The sequence below is a fragment of the Pieris napi genome, chromosome 20 (genome assembly GCF_905475465.1).
Source record: "Pieris napi chromosome 20, ilPieNapi1.2, whole genome shotgun sequence".
NCBI classification, from domain to species: domain Eukaryota; kingdom Metazoa; phylum Arthropoda; class Insecta; order Lepidoptera; family Pieridae; genus Pieris; species Pieris napi.
Window position 1 is genome coordinate 6,894,585 of NC_062253.1, and position 22,644 is coordinate 6,917,228.

A 22,644-nucleotide genomic window follows, 5' to 3' on the forward strand; every position below is an offset into this window, starting at 1 on the left:
TCAACTAACGTAATGCAAATGCATTCCATGCTAAATGTATGTATGTACAAAGAACTTTTTTACATATTTTTCTGATTGCGAGTCAAGTCAAATCATTCATTTCAATAAACCTATTAAAAAGGCAATTTTGAAAGTCAAAACAACAAGTTAAAAATATTTAAAAAAAATGACTAGTTCCAAAAGGTAGTTTCATATTGAGAAGAATGGGCAAGAAACTCCATACTTACTCTTTTAAAATATTTTTCCAATATATTGTATACATTGATTTGATAATTATAATGTGAAGACCATGTACCTAGAACAATATGGCCTGGTAGGTACTAAATCTAATATATAAAATTCTTGTGTCACTGTTTTCGTTGCCATACTCCTCCGAAACGGCTTGACCGATTTTGATGAAATTTTTTGTGCTTATCCGGTATCTATGATAATCGGCCAACATCTATTTTTCATACCCCTAAATGTTAGGGGTAGTCCACCCCTAAATTTTTATTTTTATTTTTTAGACATATTTTTTATTTCTTTTTATGATACAGCATTAAAAAATACATACAACCCCTAACTTTCTCCCCTCTACAATCAACCCATATTTTTTTATTATAAATGATATAAATGGCAAAACGACGTTTGCTGGGTCAACTAGTTATTATATATTATATACATGGTGCTCAGATATTGCAACTATAGATATTACATTATTATTTATAATAATATATCCTTTTTAAACAGAAAGATAGAATCTGCTTCAGTACTCTATAAAGGTTGCGACATCGCGGTTATTAAAAACTATAACAAAATTGTTACAACGTCAGGATCGCTATTTCTATTGACGTTAATTAATATCTGCGATGGACTTTGCACTAGGTTAAACTTTATAAATGAACAACCTAAGCCAGGGTTTATATAATTTAAATAAGACCAACCATAGAGCAATAGACCGACAATAGAGCATTGTATTCTATAACGCAATCGTATCTTGAATGTAATGATCCTAAACTGTAAATCATTAATTATTGAATGGTAGTTGACACTTGGTCTATGATGTGTGAATGGAAAAAATAACAGCGATACAGACGTTACGAGAGTTACTAAATATCAGTCATAAAGGTTTTGTATTAATAACATATTATTCCCACGGTTATATCTTGTTTTGCTTGAGCAGTGTTGGCCTAGTGGCTTCAGCGTGCGACTCTCATACCTGAAGTCGTAGGTTCGATCCCGGCTGTGCACCAATGGACTTTCTCTGTGCGCAGTATGTGTTTAACATTTTCTCGACCCATTTTTTTCTCCCCTCGACGGCGTGTGTCGTGTGTCGTGTATTATTACGAATCTTTTGTATGGGAATATAGAAAAGTGTTGTTTTTAGACTGTTTCACTCATTTTTTTTTAATTTTTCTCTCCGTAAGAACCATCCTCGTACTTCAAGGAATATTATAAAAAAAGAATCAGACAAATCGATCAAGCCGTTTTAATGTTATGTCGTGACAACGGAAAACGGGTTTCATTTTTTTTTGCCGGCAACGCACCCACTAAAATGGGTGTCTATGGGCTGCGTGGACTACCCTTTTTGGTCGTCCCGCAAGCTCGTTTGCCCCCCTATTATAAAAAAAAAAAAAAAAAAAAAACGGGTTTCATTTATATATACATATATAGATTACTTGTTAGAAGTTTTGACTTATAAGTTCGATTGTATTAAAATAAAAGTTTCTAGGCAAAAGTATTTGAATAGTGTATAAAAATATGTATGTTTTGGTTAGTTTATTATATACATTATATTACTCATTATTCAAAAATTATCCGAAAACATTTTCTTGATAAAGGGAGACCTTTATTGCAATGAATAAGAAACGGAACTTCAATTATGAAGTTGTTGAGTTATTTATCAACGGCAGAGTATCAGGACAAAATAATAACAGGTGACATTGAAATATTTTAATTCCTTTTCATGAGATACATTATAACATTTACGTAGATACAATACGTATGAATAATTGTCTAGTATCCTCAAATTAATTGAAACAGACATATTTAAAAATATAGATTGATGGATAATGATCAATCTATGTACACAAATTGAGCCATTTACGCGAAAATTCGTTTCGATAGAGCCTTCATTTCCAACATTCACTCAAATCTTATATTAAATTTGAATGAGGCTAATAGAAAGCAAATTGCAAATGGTAAAGGAAGAATGGAAATTACATTAAACAAATGGTATATTAATTGGAACTAGTAATATATTATGTGAGTCTAATTCACTATCTATACTTACTCCGGCTGACACTATTTCGCCTTGAATTGTGACGTTATAATAATCAGATATGTACTTTAGAAAGATAAGTCATTAACGACAATAGAACATATAAAAGTGTAATACAAAAGTTACTAACATACAGGTTAGGAAAATGGTGAAATATTTACAAATTGGTATATTGAAAATGCATGCGTTATACTTTTGTTTTCTATAAAAATGTCTTTAAGACTCTCTGTGTTAGACAAGAAGCTGTAAAGCTAAAATATCACCTAATCCTCTCCCATACAAGAGAATCACTTCCATCTTATATACGATAAAGTTTTTTTTTATACAATATCATTTTGTTTTGCTTCGCAAAAAGATCTCTGGTATTGTCTGCTTAGACCGTAATAGGTACGTAACAAAATAAGTTATAGCACCAGCTATGTGGTAGTATACATAGTTAACTGTAGCAATGGCTGTTACATTCTGATGACGATGATTTACATTCCATGTAATTTATGCTCTTAAGAAATTCGTTAAAATAGCAGAAAGTATCGCGTGGACGCCATTTTATATTGTTTAATCAGATAGCATAAATGAATTACTTATGCAATAAAAAGTTCAAAAAGTAGTAATAGTATACAAAAATTAGATTTTAATATAACCTTCTATCTAATTCTAAGACAATCAGTACCTAAATTATTTACAAATGCACAATTTTGTGCAATTATTAGCTGCCTTATGAAGGGTTCACATTTTTAAATAAACTATAGTTTTCATATTTCACATTTAACAACCTCCTCTTACTCACTTATGTACCTATAGTCTTTTGTACGATCATTTTCCCATACATCTACGAATCTAACCAAATCAAATTTTGGTGGAAATTAAAATTAACGTCAAGAAGAAATATAAATTTACAATAGAAGATTATTATTAACACAAAGTTTTCAGTAATATGTTACGGCTATATGTCCTACTTTTTTTTGGATTTTCATTGAGTTTCAAGTGTCAGGTCACTGTCGTATATCTACAATGCTAAATTAATTCAGTCTCATATAAGTAAGTTGGCGTTTCAATGCGAAATTATTTAAGTTGCGATACGATGTTTTAGGCCCCTTAATTCGACAACGAGGTCCGAATCACTAGCTACAAAGCGCTTGCCAATTCTTCTTGTTTTCGTTGAGTCCTGTAAAGAAGGGAGAATATAAATTTCCGTTGCAATTCATTCATACATGACAGTTTGAAATAGGTTAGTTGAGAGGGAGATTCGAGCTTATATCGATGCTTCGTCCCCCACCCAGCCCTGATTGACCCGGCCTCTAGCGCGCTGTGTCACCCACCTCCCCCGGCCAGGCTAAGCTATTTTTAGACTTGGGGGTTTCACAATCTCTACCAATACCTGTATTATCACATAGCCATTCATCTTAATATAATTTAGTTATACTTACATTATTTATATCTTCAAGTCGAGGAAATGCGTTGTACAATGGAATGGATCGCTTATTTTGGTCGAATTTAGACTGAATATTGAAATGATGAGTTTTCTGTGCAGGGCGAGGCATCACGACTTCTTTTTGACCCGCCTTTTGAGCCACAGGTGTAAATGTCGTCGTTTGGGGTGCCTCTGTGGTTACGCTCCTTTTGTTGCCATTCCAGTTTATAAAGCTCTCAGAGTCGTCACCTTCGTAATCATCGTCTTCATCATCATCAAACCTTGGGACTGTTTTAGGTACGTGGTACATGGGTTTTCCTGCCAGTGCTTTTAATTCTCTAACATCTTCATCTTCAGTGCCTTTTTCTTCGTAATCGACGTTAGAAAACGCAGCACGGGCGTTTTCACGCCGCCTTTGGGCGTCTCGGGCCATTTGCGTAAGTATAAGGTTGTCAAGGAAAGCTGCATTGACGTCATCAATTTCGTTATTCGAGCGCCAGCGGGAGTTAGAATCACTTTCGTACCACGTTTCTTGGCCTATTGGTAGGGCTGAAAAACGTTCATCGTCTATCTTCGGGAGATCTTTGGCAAAATGCCCGTATGGATCGTACATGTATGAATAAGGAACTTGACCGTACACTTCAGGGGGGTTGACGGCTGGAGCATCATAGTAGTATTGGACTTTAGGCGAATAATAATAGTCATCTTCATTATAATCTCTGGGTTCTGGTCCATATACAGGCCATCCTTGCATGGGATATGTCTTAACTTCGGCTAATAAATAGCACAAGAAGACCGCCCACATTCTACAATACAAATAAATTGTTTGAAGCAATTTTATATTTTTTATACTAATTTTTATTAATGTAGAATTTATAAACTAGATTTTTTTAACCGTAATTTTTTTAATAAATGTTACTATTAAAACAATTAAATATGGGCTATTAATAACTAAAAAATCTCACCTCAGACCAGCCAAAAGATTGCACATTGTCACACAGTTCACTATTTGCATTCAAAGGTCGGAAAGAGACTACATGGCCGGGGTGGGTCGCAGAGCTTTATAAGCTAGTCGCCCACGCGCACCGCCTACACGTTCTCAATGAACCCCCCTACGTTTACACCCCAGGGGGGAACTCATACCACCGTTGCGCCCTAACCCCGACCTCTTTGTTATCGATCGCACCCGCAGATTATTCATCTTACTAAAACTGGTTACTATTTTTGGTAAATACCTATTTGTATTTAGAATAACTGTTGAATCTATTTATATTTTTTCTCCAATGTTATCTATGGTATTTAACAAGGCAATTTTAGCTGTAAGAAAGCCAAATTGAGCAATATTTGTTTGCTTTATATATACGTTATTCACGTTGAAATTTTATTACTTTTTCTATTGTCTTTCATAAAATATTAATCAGCATACGGTTTTATAATATTATAGCCTCAATTATTAAGGTCTGGTCTGAAAAATAAAGTGTAATATTTTCAGCCCTATGCCTTTTTTCCACAGCTCATAGCAGTTACTTATGTGGTAACCCACGCTTAACGTCATTAATTTTGTGATTTTCGTCCGTTTTTGAGAAGCTTATGTCCGTTCTTATGAATTTCTTTGTAGCAGTCTGAAGCCAATGTGCCGTTACTGTCTGGTAACTATTACATAGTGGGAAGCATAGCTTTAGTTGGTAACAGCTCGCGGATTCTCCGATGGGGTAGGTCGGAGGGAGATATCGGTTTTTCGTTGCAGTCTAAGTGCAACGTCAGGTTGCAAGTCACAAATATGGGGTCAATAACCGGGTGGCGCCTTTAAGTCGTTGCAAATAACTAATGATTTAGCCTACCTTACCTAGATTCCAATCCATATGCCGGAGGTGAATCAGATTTAACCGCTAAAATTGCAGAAGTTCATGACTCTTTTTATGAAACTGTTGAATTTTAGTAATAGGGAATATAGCTGCTATAAAACACATCTGCTACATTCCTTCATGGTACTTATGTCCTTATTGAGAAGTAAACTATTTAAAGCTAGGAACTACGGAGTTTCGGTTATCATAGTATCGATTTTGTGTCAAATTAAAGTTATTTTGATACTATATGATTACTAACGTTACGATAATACTTTATTATCTATAGATATCATAACGAACACGCTCAATATCTATTTTGAACGTCGATAAGACTTTTGTAATTAATGGTATGTATTATTATTTTCCTCAATGTTATTAAAATAGAGCGAACCAATTCTTAAAAGGCGGGCAACGTACTGCCCTCTGTCAAGAGTGTACGCGGGCGGTAACACTTAACATCAGGTGAATCTCCTGACTTACAGCCCACTCTCTTATAAAATGACTGGATTTTAACCTTCAATTCTAACATGTTAAAGAAAAAACTTACGATATTAATAACACCCACACAAAGTGTAACGAGAATTGCGTAGGCGGTTATTTCATAATAAAACATCAGAAATTCTCTGAAACAGAACAATTTTCAGAATTAATAAAGAATTAGTAAGTCCCTTTAAATTGCAGTCAAATGAAATTTTATTAATACGTAAAACTAAAGTATATGATCAGGGCTCTTTCCATTCATGAATGTGAGTCTTTACGTCAGTGCAGCCCACTGTGGGGGCGCGGTCCCCCCCGAACAAATCGGCGAGTTTGGGGGGGGGGGGGGGTACTGACGTCAACACTTTCAAGCAACAAGTGATACCAATAGATGTAGTATTCAAAACCAGGCTATTTATAACCCACCAAAAGAAAGACTTTGTCTGTGACGGTAATGAAAAATGTATTTTTATACGTCTTATTGTGACTTATATATGTCCGTTTATCATACACTTTTACTTGCAGGAAAATATCCCCACGATATCGATTAAAGTATGAAAATTATATAGTACTAAAATGTATTAAAATTTGGAGTAAATTTAAATGAGTTTTTACGATTTTTATTTCTATAATATTGTTCGAGTAATAAAGAAAATAAGAGTTGTGTTGTCTTTGAATTTCTTGGGTTCAATCATCGATTACTGCAGTTGGATTAGTAAAGACTATTCTTCTCGGCCTAACAAGCAGTTTTCCCAACAAACAAGAACAGAGCGTACCAATTCTTAAAAGACCGGCAACGCAAATATGTTTCTAAGCGCCAATCTCGAAGACGGCTGCCCTGCGATTCTGTTACTCACTTTTCGAACTCACACAGCGGTTTTCGAAAGGTTTGAAAAGGTAGGAGCTTGTCGTTTATTGTTTATCAGAATGCCAAATCATAAAATGACTGCTTCACGACTGATTTGAGAGCGACCGCCGATGCGAAAACCGCTGTGTGAGTTCGAAAAGTGAGTTACAGAATCGCAGGGCTGGACTCATTCGAGTATTATTTGATTTATTCCTAGATTTGATGATTTGTCGGTTTTTATGAAGAGAAAAATTGAAAAAAAAAAGTATATATATTTAATACTTATGTTTTTGTCCTGGAAAAGCGAACAGTCTCTATATGCCAGCATAGCCTAATGTTCCATATGTCGCTATGTAGCTACTAAAAATGTAGACTTAGAAGTTCGTGAGGGCAGCTATATAGTTTCAAATAGAAACTTATTATAATTAATCGCTGTAATGTAGAAACGTTTATTGTTTATGCATTTCTACTACTAGCATGTTTGCTGTGTAGCTGTTTGTTTTTAATATTGTCTTTGGTTTACGAGCAAATAAATAAGCTTTATTTCAATCGAATATGACGTTCCAACAGAGTAATAATAATCGTATAAGTATTCAAAGGATGTAAATGGGCTGTCTTACTGCTAAGACATACATCTTTACTTGCGTGTTGTTCCCACAATGTAAGGGCAAGCTCCTATTTCACCGTGCCTTGCAGATTAAGATGAAACGTTTGGTTTTTTTATTTATTTATTAATTATTTTGTATTTAATTAAAATAAATGAAAATTAGTTGCGCAACAGCCTTTTTAGGTCTGGGCCTCAGATATCTGTATCTGTTCCATGATCCTTTGCCAATCGAATAGGCAAGTAGGTGATCAGCCTCCTGTGCCAGACACACGCTTTCGTCTTTTTGGGTCTAAGGTTAAAGACGGTTTCCTCACGATGTTTTCCTTCACCGTTCGAGCAAATGTTAAATGCGCACATAGGAAGAAAGTCTATTGGTGCACAGCCGGGGATAAACCTTTTTTTTTTTTTTTTTTTATAAAACAGGGGGCAAACGGGCAGGAGGCTCACCTGATGTTAAGTGATACCGCCGCCCATGGACACTCTCAATGCCAGAGGGCTCGCGAGTGCGTTGCCGGCCTTTCAGGAATCGGTACGCTCTTTTCTTGAAGGACCCTAGTCGAGTCGAATTGGTTCGGAAATACCTCAATGGGCAGCTGGTTCCACAAAGTGGTGGTGCGCGGCAAAAACTGCCTTGAAAAACGCTGTTGTTGAACGGCGGACGTCGAGGTGATACGGGTGGAATTTCGTACTCTGCCTCGACGTCCGATGACGAAACTCAGCTGCAGGTATTAATCCGAACAACTCCTCTGAACACTCTCCATGGTAAATGCGGTAGAAGATGCAGAGAGACCCCACATCTCTACGCAACGCCAAAGGATCAAGCCGCTCGGAAAGGGATTGGTCATCGACGATTCGAACCGCTCTGCGTTGAATACGGTCAAGTGGAAGGAGCTGGTACTGGGGAGCCCCCGCCCAGAGGTGAGAGCAGTACTCCATGTGAGCCCGATTTTGCGCTTTATATAGTTGCATGCGGTGGCCCGGAGTGAAGTACCGTCTCGCCTTGCTGAGCACACCAAGCTTTTTGGAGGCTAATTTAGCCTTTCCCTCCAAGTGACCGCGATTCTGAACGTCGTTCGATATGTCAACGCCAAGTATTCCAATGCTGGCTGTGGCTTTAAGAAGAGTGTTTTCGAAAAGAGGAGTAGCGACAAAGGGTGTTTAGTTAGGCCCGCTCGACTTATGAATGTCCAAGGAAGATAGTGCTCTGCGGACAGCACGTTGCCGGAATGTGATTTCCGGCATCGAAGAATCACACCGCGAAATGGTCGGTGGTGATCTTCCTCGGTCATCCAAAGTCGAGTTGGACGCGAAGAGACAGCCTAAAAGGTCGGCCTTCTCCTTCGCAGTGTGGGCCAGCGAGTCATCCTCCCTGTGCAGTGGTGGAATAGCGGGCTGACAAAAATTCACTTGGACAGCTTTGGCGAGAGACCAGAAGGCTCGAGTCCCTGAAGGGAGTTGGGCCAATCTCTCGCCAAATCTGGCAATGTGCTCTGACTTTGCCTTAGTGATTTCCCGTTTGAAGGACCTGGAGGCTGAGTTATATGCTTTTTTAAGTTCGCTGGTATTGGCATCACGAGATTTCGCCGCTTCCGCCCATGCCTTAAAGCATTCTCGCTTTCGACACGAGGCCGCCTTGCAAGAACGTTTAAACCAGGGCTGAGACTTGCCACCGATCGGCACCGCAGAAAATGGAATAAAGAGTTCCATGCCCTGCAGAACCACTTCGGCGACAGAGGCAGCGACGGAATCTGGAGCTTCCGACGAAAAGCACATAGGCCCCAAGGGTAGGACGCAAAGAAAGACCGCATCCCGTCCCAATCTGCTGACTCGTAGTGCCAAATACGGCGACAACCCAAAAAGCGGGGCCGTGAAGGGCGCGTAGAAGGCACAATACTCCGGACCACACAATGATCTGATGAACCCAATGGCGGGTCAACAGAGACTTGATAGTTCTCCGGATGTGAAGTCAGCAGAAGATCCAACAAAGAGGGTTTATGACCATCCACATCTGTTATTCGCGTAATCGCAGGGACCATTTGTGTCAGGTCGTAGGCTAAAGCAAAGTCGTGAAAGGATCTTCCCGCGTGATCGGTGGTATCAGAGCCAAGCCAATCGTTAAAGCGGTAGGAACCCTTTCGAGCAGGGAATCTGTAGCCATTTGAATGTGCTCGATGAGTCGGTTAGTTTCGTCATTTCCGCTATGGGACCTATACAGGCACGCATAGAATCGCGGATGGTCATCGCAGTCTACGCGCAGCCAGAGGTTAGATAGGTCCCTTCCTTCAAGCGTCCTGAGGCGACGAGAACAGATATCCTCCCTGACGTACACGCAAACTCCCGCCCGCGGCACAAATGAATGTTCCAATTTGTACCCCGGGTAGGAGAGGTAAGAAGTATCAGCCGGGGAGGATATCTAAGTCTCAGTAAGGAAGAATAAGGCCGGCTTCGCAGTTTCTAAGTAAAAGTGAACCGCGTTTAGGTTAGTTTTCAGCCCCCTAACATTTGTAAAGTCCACCGTGAGCGTGGAAGGGGTTGCCTTAGGTAAATGCTTCCGTTTGCCCCGAGATCGAAACCTATTAATGCATAAGTTTTTAGAGCAGTTTTTGCCCCCCAAAGAATACGAAGGGCAGCCTGTGCATCCACCATCGAATACCAATTGTTCCGATGATGGACGCCCAGAAGGGGATTCTCCACAGCGTAAACGTGTGGTACCCCCCTGGGGTAATCTCTGTTTGAACTGCATCTTCATACTTTTGGGGGGGGGGGGGATTGATGGGCTCCGGGAGTCTCACTCACCGCACGAAACGCGAGTACAATAAGATGAACTTATTGCATCACTTCACGCCGGTTTTCTGTGAGACAGTGGTACTGCCCCGGTCGAGCCTGCCCATTTGGCTGAAGCCCTAAAGCAGCAGCATGGCACTCCCACTAGGATGGGGGTTGACTGATTGCACTGGTGAAATAACCTCTTTTACAGGTTATTTCACCAGTGGGCGATGGGGTCGTCACATCCCGACGCCGGATAAAACGACCGACCGGCCTACGACCTCAGGGACGAGAGTCGCACGCTGAAGCCACTAGGCCAATGCCGCTCAAATTTAATTACAATACTTAATGCTATAGTATTCATAATTTTAATTATTACTAGTCTACATAATATGTTTTACTTGCTTTGTTCCATTCTTTTTGTTTAAGTAATCGTATATCTTTTATAATTTTGCACTTTTTGCCTTATCTAATTTTTTTTTCTTTTCTCATAATGGTCGCTCGGCAGAGATTGCTCCTTTTTATTTAATTTTATTGGATTTCTGTATTAGTACAACGAAATGTAAATAAATAAATTAATTGCGTATAACGTGTAATGAGGAGCAGGTACAAAGATTTTGTATAAAATAACTTGGCGATTTAAAATAGTGACGGATAGTGTAATGCCAGCTTTCTCGTTCTATGCCCTGAGTTTGAGCACAGTAAATGTAAATTTAGAAGCACCTACATAAATAAATGATATTTTGAAGAGCACTTTCTTCTATACCAAGACGTAAATAAGGTAAACATTAAAAATAATAAAAACATTAGAGTACTTAGATTTCAAAGCCATATTCCCAGAAAAAAAACTTTGTCAACATTTATCAGGATTCGTTTACAAATGTAAAAGCAACAATACTGTCTGACAAAGTTTATGGCAACAATGACTTGAAACTTTGTCACGCTGCGTCGTTTTTGTGTTTAAATTCCTGTAACCCGTTCAATGTCACTGTAGCATATCTACATGTTTCGATCGTATATAAAGGTGATTTGTATTGTGTGACAAAATTCTAAACAAATATTGAAAGGAATCGAACCCAGTGTCTCCCAAGTATGGATAAAGGCACAAAAATTTTGAAGGTAACATTTATTAACTGACAAGTGACAATTTGCGAAAATTAATGTTAGTACTGTTTTATGTTAACTTTTTTTGTTAAAATATTATTAACTAAAAACAGTTTTATGAAGTGAAAACTTCTTAAGCGGCGTCGTACACTTTTTTTGGAATGGGTAAAAATGTTAAACTCGCGTCAGGACACGTGACGTGATCGAAAATTCGTAAGAGAGATGTAGAGTAGACAGCTGGCGCGGCGTATTTAATGTAATATAAATTGTCATGTTTGTGTACGAAAGCGCAATAAATAAATATTGTATTCTACCACATAAATGATAGTACTATTATACTGATAATTAAAGCAATTCGTGCAAAATTATTCCCTAACCATTCCAAAATATCAAAAATCCACAACATTAATATTCAAGTTTTCACTTCTGCCGGCACTCCCGGAGTGCAACCCGTCGTTTTTTTCGTCAGGCTGTCCATCATATTGTTCTATCTTGTGCTAACTTCGCTAATCCTCTCATTTTTTTCTGTTCATCTACATTTGCCCTAGTGTACTTTTCCAGGGTTGTCTTATGATGTGTTCAGTCCAATTCCAATTATGTTTTTATTTTGAAGACATCTCTTATTTTGGTTCTATTTCTCATTTTAGAAATGTTTTAGCGTTAAACTTGCTTTGTTCACATAATACATATAAAAATGAAAGTGTTTGCATTTAATAATATAGAACCTATCAAAATATAATTCTTGTGTGCTTGTGATGAATAACATATAAAATAAATAATTTTCTTGTTTACTATAATGTATCACTCTCATATTTGTAATGATGTGTGTATAAAACAATCGATTACATTACAAATCATATAGTATCTTATCTAATATATAAAATTCTCGTGTCACAATGTTAGTTCCTATACTCTTTCGAAGCGGCGCGACCGATTCCTATGAATTTTTTATGCATATTCAGTAAGTCCGAGAATCGGCTACTATATATTTTTCAAACCCCTAAGTGATAAGGGGTGTCCACCCCAAAACCATTTTTTTTATTTTTTGACAAAAAAATTTGTTTTTATTTTTTTATGATCCATCATACAAAAATACATACAGCCTTTAATTTTCACCCTTCTACGATCAACCCCTATTTTTTATTATTGATAGTTATTTTTATTAAACTAAAAAATGTTTCCTAGAAATAATAATACATGGCATAACAACGTTTGCTATCTAGTATAACTATAGATATAAGTATTTTACAGTCTTTGGTAGTATATACTTTTCTCACGACATCTATGATAGCTTAAATTATACTGAAGCTTTAAGAGCGTCCAAGTCGCTACTGGCGCATAAAGCTTTAGCGTTATTTGCCACTGAACCGCTAGATGTCTCTGTTATACAAATGATTGTTTAAGTAAAATTTAAATGTTATAACAAACAAATAATCGTAATCAATAGTAATCTTTGTAATTATAATGATTGAAATAATTAAATTTTATTTAACAAATGCTTTAGTTAATAAAAATATAAAATCTAATTGTGAATACGGAATAGAAGTTACAAATTATTGTTTTTATTATGCTCAATTGTACCCTAACTTAAATTGATTTAAAAAAAACGTATATAAATTAAAGAATTTTAATTTTATCTTATTCCCGTCAAGTAATTCAATCATATATATAACTATTCTTATTTTATACATGCATGAACTAATTATCAAAAAAATATTAACCCTTTGTATGCCGAGATTATTTCACTCAGTACATAATGAAAGAAATAAGAGCTAACTGTAGCGTTGAATATTGCTTAGAAAAGACTTCAACGCGCCGACCGTCGTTAGAGTATCGAAATATAATATTGTTACCTAGTCTAATATCATCAATATGTAATCGTTATTTTTAGTAATAAATAAAACATATTTTAAACTTAACATAACCCATTAATATGCTGACATTCATAAAACATACTTGTAGTTTTCAATGTCGGGCTTAACGTAACACACCATAATATGATTTAAAATATCAAAGAAATCATTACAAACAAATATATACGCTACAAATATAACTTCAAAATCGAAAGAGTTACGTTTAAAAGTTTACCTGAGAATACTAAGCTCATTCTCAGAACGGCGGATGGCTGTGGTATCGAACAATAAATAGTAAAATTCTTAGGCGGCCATTATCTCTATATCATCATTCTCCACAGCCCGGAGCTTTAAAAGCTGCGGGGAGGGGTCGACGCAACGCGAGGAGGGCCGCGGGGCGGCGTGAAAGCCTCCGCCCGCCAGTACCGTGTCGGCTCTTATGTCGCCCGCATGCTAAGCTTGCCGCGTTTGTGCCTTGGATATTGTGCTTAAACTTTATTCGTGCGCTTAAGGATTGCTATCAAAACAGGATTACTTTGTGATATAACGGATTGTGAATAATACTAACAGTGAACGTTATTTCAGTCATTAGACTAGTGTTTTTACTGTGTGTCACGTGTGTTTACCAATGAATGTGACGGCGTAGGCGCAACGGCAAGTCGCACTCTCCGTGAGATATTCCTGCCCGAGCAGGTCGTCGCGGCCATGTTGCATACCTGAGTCGAGTGCTGGCGCAACTTTGTGCTAACGATATAATAGTTTATTGTGATTCACAAGACTTTAACTGGAGAGGAACAGACCTGGCAATGTTTTTATCGGAATCATGACCGTAATGGGGCGGTGGCACGTGGTGCTGTTAGCGCTGGCGCTGATTACCAGCGCGGGCGCTGGCGCCGCCGCCGAGCAAATGCAATCTCGTGCAGTTGACACCGGTGTAGATCTACGTGTGCCTGAAGCTCAGCCCATAGGAACAGTTGTAGGAAGAATACCTATAAAACCTGGTTTTACATATCGCTTTAATGAATCTCCGAAAGAATTTGCCCTCGATCCATTGTCAGGTGAAATTAAAACAAATACTATTCTAGATAGGGAAAGTGTAGATCGCTACGCATTTGTTGTCTTATCTAGTCAGCCTACATACCCTATCGAAGTGCGGATAAGAGTGACGGATGTAAATGATAATTTACCAGAATTCCCTGAACCCAGTATAGCAGTCGCTTTTTCTGAAAGCGCTTCTCCAGGAACTAAACTTCTTTTGGATGCAGCTACTGATAAAGATTTAGGTGAAAATGGAATCACTAATGATTATAGAATCATTGATGGAGATAATGAAGGAAAGTTTCGTCTTAACGTAACTGTAAATCCTAGTGGTCAGACTTCTTATCTTCACTTAGAAACTACAGGGAAACTTGATAGAGAAACAAACGATTTTTATGTACTGAATATTTCTGCTCGTGATGGTGGATCTCCTCCAAAATATGGTTATTTACAAGTAAATGTGTCAATTTTAGATGTAAATGATAACCCACCTATTTTTGATCAAAGTGATTTTTCTGTCTCATTGAATGAAAGTGTACCACCTGGCACTACAGTACTTAAAGTAACTGCAACTGACAGTGATCTTGGGGATAATAGTAAAATTACTTATGAAGTAACTGACACAGAAAAACAATTTGCGGTTGATCCTGAATCAGGAGTAATTACAACAACAAAAAAACTTAGTTGCCCTCAGTATTGCAGTAATACAACCTGTAATATGACTTGTGTACTGACTGTAATTGCAAAAGACCACGGTGTACCTCGTCAAGACGCCCGATCGTATGTCACTGTTAATCTTATAGATGCAAATGACCACGATCCAGTGATAACATTCACTTACGTACCTTCGACTGCTAATTTCGCCACAGTCGATGAGAATGCAAAAAATGGATCTCTGGTTGCAGCTATTACAGTAACAGATGCGGATGCAGGATTAAATGGTATCACAAGCATACGTATAATATCAGGGAATGAACTTAATCACTTTCGTCTAGAAAATTCCAGTAGCGTCTATATTGTACATGTTAATGGTATATTAGATAGAGAAGAGATAAGTAAATATAATTTGACTGTAGTAGCGACTGATAAAGGAATTCCTCCTCGAACAGCTACTGCTTTTTTGGTTATACATGTAAATGACGTGAATGATCATGAACCTGTTTTCGAAAAATCTGAATATACGACTATTTTAAGTGAACTTGCACCTCCTGGAACATACGTGGCCGGTATAACGGCAACTGATGAAGATACTGGTGTAAATGCTGAAATTTATTATGATTTTTATGACGGAAACCAACAACAGTGGTTCTTTATAGATCATCTAACTGGGTTAGTGACCACTAAATCTTTGTTGGATCGTGAGATACAAGGATCAGTTGAATTAAATATATCCGCACGAGATGGAGGTCCGAATCCCAAGTGGGCTTATACTAGACTGAAAGTAACTATTCTTGACGAAAATGACGAAGCTCCTACATTTCCTCAAACACAAATAAACGCGTCGTTAGCTGAAAATATTATACCAGTCAAAGAAATATTGATCCTTACAGCTTCTGATTATGATCAAGGGACCAATGGATCTGTGTCCTATTATTTACCTCCAAGTATTGAAAGAAAATATCCTAAGACATTTGTACTTGATCACATAACTGGTCAGTTAAGTGCAATTGTGGAACTGGATAGAGAAAAAATATCAACGTACGAAATTCAAGTTATTGCTAAAGATCAAGGCTTTCCGCCACAGTCTTCAACAGCTACAGTGTTGTTACAAGTTCTTGATGTTAACGATAATGATCCTTATTTTTATCCACTAAGATACGTTACAGATATATCAGGAGATCTACCTCTAGGATCAACTGTTATTCAAGTGAAAGCCTTTGATGAAGATGATGGGGAAAACGCAAAAATTATTTATTCAATAGAAAGTGGAGGTGATGGTTATTTTGATATTGAACCCTCGTCTGGTAATATAATCCTACAAAAAGATTTTAGTAAAGCCTCGAAGGCAATTTATTTATTGAAAGTTTCTTGTAAAGATAAAGGTAATAGAAGGGCTGCCGAAGATGCTACTGTAGAAATTATAAGGAAGTCGCAGCGAAAAAATTTGGACTTTGACAAATATGGGGGCTACAGTTTTAAAATTGTGGAAAATGAAGGAACTGCAAAGCATAAGATTAATCGTTTTGTTGGACGTGTCAGTGTAAGAAAAACGAGTGATGAAATTTTTTATTATATTATCGAAGGCGACCAAAAACGAGTATTTAAGATAAATGAAAACACTGGGACTATAAGTGCAGAGTCTACAGTTGACCGAGAAGAGAAAGTAACATATCACCTCAAAGTTATGGCTAAAAGTGGGCTTGCATATGGATTTACAACTGTTAATATATCTGTTTTAGATATAAACGATAATTATCCTACTTTCATTGAAGGCAAAGACGAAATACATATTGCTGAAAATATGGCTGTGGGACAAGAGGTTTATTTTGCTCGAGCTATAGACCGAGATTCCGGTTCCAATAGAACTATATCTTATGCTTTGAGCTATAATTCAGATAACAGTTTTCGAATATCTGAAACTACAGGAGTGATTTATTTGAATAAAGCTATTACAAATGAACCTGGATCTACCTTATCGATAGAAGTGACTGCCACAGATCATGGAAAACCTGCACTTGCTACTAAATATAACGTTATAGCAATAATAGATGATGTAAATGACCATACTCCAGTGTTTGACCATACATCTTACGAAACATCTTTATTGGAATCTACACTCGTTAACACAAGATTTTTTGCTATTTCAGCATCCGATGCAGACTTAGGTCCAAATGGTCAAATATCTTATATTATCACAGAAGGAAACACAGATGGAAAATTTGGAATATTTCCAGATGGTTATCTTTACGTTAAAAGTCTTCTAGACAGAGAAGAGAAAGATTACTACTCACTTACTATTATTGCTCGTGATAATGGAGCTCCACCCCGATCATCACAAGTACCAGTAGTGGTTCATGTTTTAGATGAGAATGATAATAGTCCACAATTTACAAATACAACATTTGTATTTAAGATAAAAGAAAATGAGCCACCTGATACTTTTGTTGGAAAGTTAACAGCCATTGACAAAGATATAGGACGTAATGCTGAGCTAACATTTAGCCTACCTATTGCTCAGAATGACTTTAGAATAGATTCAAGAAATGGATTCATAAAAACTCTTAGATCTTTTGATCGAGAAAGCCTATCACAAGTTACAGGTCAGAACTATATAACATTAACTGTGACCGTAAGTGACAATGGAAAAATTAAACTTTCTGATTCAGTACGAGTGACAATTTATATAACTGACGTGAATGATAACGCACCTACTTTCACGCATACTCCATATGCTGTAGAAATATCAGAAGGAGCTAGCGTTGGGGCATCGGTTACAAGAATATTTTCAACTGATGCTGACGAAGGACTAAACGGTGATATTTACTATAAACTTATTGGCGGTGATGATTTGAAAAAGTTTATGCTTGATGAAGCAACAGGGCAGTTATTTATTAACAAGCCACTGGATCGTGAAACCTTGGATCATTACAAGCTTTTAGTAATGGCCCACGATTCTGGCCAAACTGTTCGTCTTTCAGCCACTACGACAATTACCGTCAACGTTTTAGATGAAAATGACAATGTACCAGTATTTAGTCAAACAGATTTAAAAGTGTCCGTATTAGAAACAGAACCAATAAATAAGAAAATTATACAATTTCATGCTAACGATGCAGATTTAGGAATTAACAACGAATTGCAATATTCTATATCATCTGGAAATAGAAAGGAAACATTCTTTATAGATAGTTACTCTGGAGAGTTGTTTTTACACAAACATTTAGATTATGAAGATTTGACAGTGTATGTTTTAAATATCACAGTAATGGATAATGGAAGCCCAAGTTTATCATCAAGTATATCATTTACTGTTAATGTAATTGACGCCAATGATAACGCACCAGTTTTTACCAACACTGCAATTGTCCGACAGATTAGAGAAGGTATCCCTAAACACACTCCTATAGTAACAGTTACAGCTGAAGACCCCGACTCCGGACTCAATGGAAAAGTATGGTATTCTATTATTCATCAGGAACCCAATAATGGGAATCGGCATTTTGCTATAAACAATGTTACTGGAGTTATACATACCTTATTGCCTATAGATAGAGAAAGTGTTGATACATTTAGAATAACAGTTGCAGCATACGATAGGGCGGAGCCGCAATCTGCAAGACTTTCCGCTGAAAAATTGGTGACCGTTATAGTCGAGGATATAAATGACAATGCGCCTGTCTTTGTCTCTATGAATGCTGCCTTTGTTAATTCAGAAAGATTAGGGAGAAGTGCTGGACGAGGTATATTTATTATGAATGTCCTTGCTAGAGATCTAGATTCTGGTACAAATGGCCTAGTGACGTATAAACTTATCCATGGTGGAAACGATATGTTCGACTTGCATAGAAGTAATGGTGCTTTGAGTCTTCGTTATCCACCTGCATCACCGGAAGCCCGATGGAATCTTGTTATAAAAGCTACAGATGAGGCGGTTTTAAGTGAGCAAAGAAGTACAGAGACTTATCTAACACTCATTATGGGTGGGACTGAGCTGCAAGGTATAACGTGGACAAACGCGGTTTCCGTTTCTGTTGCGGAAAATGAACCCGGTGGAACTGCTGTTCTTAATATGACAAACAATTATAAATCGGGACTAGAATATTACATAGTGAATGTTACGGGTGATGGCAGACAAGTGGACAGATTATTTGACATAGACTCGTCTTTAGGCATATTATCTACAGCGGTACCACTTGACCGTGAAGCAGGGATAGAGAAATATGAAGTGGAGGTGTGTGCTGTGTCTTCTGGCTCACCATTAAAGTCTACAACTACCAAGGTAAGTCTTTTTATATTTGTAGATACTAGTAATTTCTATTAAAACTGTTGTGAGAAACAACAGAAATGCACTTTTACATACTTAATTCAATTGAGGATAAATAAAGGACAATTACAATAAGCTTTAGTAAGTTTGTTTCATAAAAATAATCAAAATTCCGCCATTCAAATTCAGAATAATTAAACTGCACGTCTTGAATAGGAGACAACACATTTTACTTTTCAAAAGAAAAATAAATTTAAAACGAAAGCTCGTTAGTGTATGTCGGCTGGGGACTCTAATCGAGGACTCTAAATTAACGATAAGCTGCGTCTCGCGACGATATCTCAACATTCGTTCTGAAACCTTTCGAAGATTATGTGAAACATTGGTTTTAGTTTATAATTTAATTTGAATTTTTAATCGCAAACATGAAAAAAAAGTTAGAATAAGTCTTTATATTTCACTCTACCGATTTATACATCAACACGATATATCTTTATACACGAATATTTTTATAATCTAGTCATCGACTGCGGCTTCGATTATAATTTTAGTAAATACGGACTTTTATCAAATTTATTTAAGCACTTGTCAACTGTAATCAGAAAGGTGCAATAATAATTATAATTATTAATATAAATCTATGTTTTTATTTAAAAAATTGTACACGTCAAGAGCCGTACATTAAACTGTTATAATCCTAATGAATAAAATAATCTAAATAGTTTTTATATTTCGTTCTACGATTAAATCTTCATACATTATTTAAATATAACCATTTATCACCAGTAGATGACAATAAAGCAAACCTCAGAAACTTTATATGGTACAAACACATTAACAGGCAAAACCACAATATCTCCTCACTTCAAAAATTAATAATGTCGTATTAGGTTTTATTTATCGAGTATTAATTTAAAAACCCGATTTATAACAAAAACATTAGCATACTGAAGTATGCCAAACAATGGGATTTTAATGACAAAATGTTTTTAATTTGAAAATGCGGTCTTCACACGTGAGAGTGGTCCTATTTCATTCCACACTGTATGAATTCGCATCATTCATATATTGTTAATAAAAATAGGTTTTATATTTTGTTGATTTATTTGTGTGTGTGCAGTCAAAAATCATTTATTCATATAGCACAATGTACACTTATGAACGTCAAAAAAGAAATATACTGCCAGCTCTGAAATCAAGGGCTTAGAACGGAAGAGAAGAACTGGCAATAAACTCTCCGCCACTCTTTTTTTTGGAAAAAAATACATGTTTTATAAAGCACACCATGCAAAGATTATTTTAATTTTAACACTTCTCAACTGAAACATAGTTTAAAAGTCTTCTTACTGATAAAATATGGTTTTTATTTAAAACAAGTATTAGTCTTCATTAACAAATAATTCTACACATCTTAAACATCCGCCATCTTGTCTGGCTCAAGGTCCTTTTTTTTTTTTTTTTTCTTTAATTTTGACATTTGTTTAAATCTCTCTCAACGCTGAATTCGGTTTATCAGTGAAAAAATTAAATACCGTTTAATGTGTCTCTTAAATTTATCAGTTAGAGGTAAAAGTCAAGTTTATTTAAAAAAAAGTATTAAACGCGAAAAACTTTAAAAGTATATGTTACTAAAACACGTCAAACGACGAGGTTACTTTTTAATTTTGTCAAATTTAATAATCGTAATAAACGCGTTTAAATCTGTTTAACAAATCTTAATAAATCAAGGCCCTTGCGCTGTATCATATATTTTGATGTTAATGGTATTGGCTCGCAATTTTATCCTCAAAATTTAAATTACCTCAAATACCACAATTCATAACGCGTGTTAATAAGTGTCGCAAAATATTCTCGAATTTATATTGACTTGATGGGACTCCAAATCTGCATATTTTGGTGATACCATTCAAATAACTAAATTCACTGAAGGCTGTTGACCGCAAAGTGTTCGAGTGTCACTTCACATGTCCGTTATTCCGATTTTATTTCATTGGATCAGATTTAAATATCCTTAGGAAATAATCACCTGTTATTTATAAAACGTTGGTGTGAAATAAATTATTATATTTAATTAAAGTTTGTATTTCTCATGTGTATATATTGATTATTAAACTTTTACAAACGCTCGATTTTTCTATAATTTCAGCTATAATTTCGGGTTTAACAGGAAGCAACATTATATCACTTATCTTATATTCTTATCACTTATCTCTGATAATTTATTTAAGTAGAAGACTAGAATCTAGTATTATTAAATCAATGTATGTGTTATTTAAAAAATATAAAATATAACATAAAGTTGTCCTTTATTTATGGTACTTGTACTCAAATTAAAACACATTCACATGTGTGAGGCCTTACATGGGATCTTAAAAGATCATTATAACAAGAAAAGAATGAAAAATGAACAGCAACTATGTATATAATAAGATTAAGAGAGTTAAAAATAAGTTTTATTTATAATTTGAGTTAAAGAAAATCCATACATCGAGGATAATTAATGGCTTTCTTGTCTATATATATAAGAAAAATGGTCTTCGTTTGAGGCTCCTTCACGCCTAAACCACAGATTGTATCGACATGAAACTGCGAATTTCCACCAGAATTTCCTAGATGGTTTATGGCTATTTATTTTTTAAATTCCAACGTTCCTTCATTTTTTTATTGCTGTTTTACTTTTATGAAAATTTATACATACGGACTACACCGCGGAAACATTCAGGGAGGCTTCCTAGAACCTCAAAACGTCAACATCTGTTAAAAACTCGATTTTCGAAAATTTTCAATTTTCTTAGAGGGAAGTTAAAAAGAAGAATAATAAAAATATGAAAAAAAAAATTAATAAAGCATAAAATTTTATTTATTTCCTATTTTAATTCGCCCAGCAAAGCGGGCGAGATATATTATTTATAAATCAAAAGAACATTTAACGAATTAGAGAATTTCAAATCTCCCGCGCATCGGGGGATTCCAAAGGATTGGAGGCAGTTGAAGGGTGGACTATCAACTGACAACGAAAGCGCATTAGGGCGCCAAGCAGCATTCCCTCGTCTGATTTATGCAACGTGCTCCTCCGGCGCGGGCATCGACACCCGACTTATTGAACGTACAAGTTACGTTATACTGTGAAATAGCTTTCATTATTTCACGCCAATACTAATAGTCTTCTGTCTATGTAATACGCTTAATCCTCAGTTAACGCTAGGTTTGTTCTCTTTGCTGTGCTTTGATGGATGTCTTTGTATTACTTGTATTGCGTTTAAGATTAATCTTGTATTACTGTGCTGTATTGATACAAATATACAGACTTTTGCGTCTAAGTACTTTGTAAATTGTACTGTTAGTCTTGGCAAATTTAATATACGAATTACTAGAGATGAAAATGTTTAAAATCCTTAGTTTTACTCAATAATTTATAATTTTAAAAATTTGCATATAATATAAATATCCAACTAAAAAAATCATCTGTATTTATTATGTTAAATTGACTTTTTCCTAACAAAAACAACA

General features: G+C 36.1%; 2 protein-coding genes across 2 annotated transcripts in view; one reads left to right on the forward strand and one right to left on the reverse strand.

Annotated features, from left to right (window-relative positions):
• Positions 1-1,917: 1,917 nt before the first annotated feature.
• On the reverse strand, positions 1,918-4,986 carry LOC125059916. The gene is made up of 3 exons (XM_047664614.1): positions 4,637-4,986; positions 3,688-4,477; positions 1,918-3,425 (listed from the first exon to the last, which is right to left on the reverse strand). Exons 1-3 carry the CDS (start codon positions 4,684-4,686, stop codon positions 3,327-3,329), a joined length of 939 nt encoding a protein of 312 aa, XP_047520570.1. The 5' UTR covers positions 4,687-4,986; the 3' UTR covers positions 1,918-3,326.
• An 8,622-nt stretch (positions 4,987-13,608) lies between these two features.
• Positions 13,609-22,644, forward strand: part of LOC125059905 (cadherin-related tumor suppressor) — a 102,258-nt gene continuing 93,222 nt past the window's right edge. The window contains exon 1 of the mRNA XM_047664593.1: positions 13,609-19,149. Coding sequence (XP_047520549.1) covers positions 13,996-19,149 — 5,154 coding nt within the window. The 5' untranslated portion in view covers positions 13,609-13,995. The remainder of the gene's footprint in view (positions 19,150-22,644) is intronic.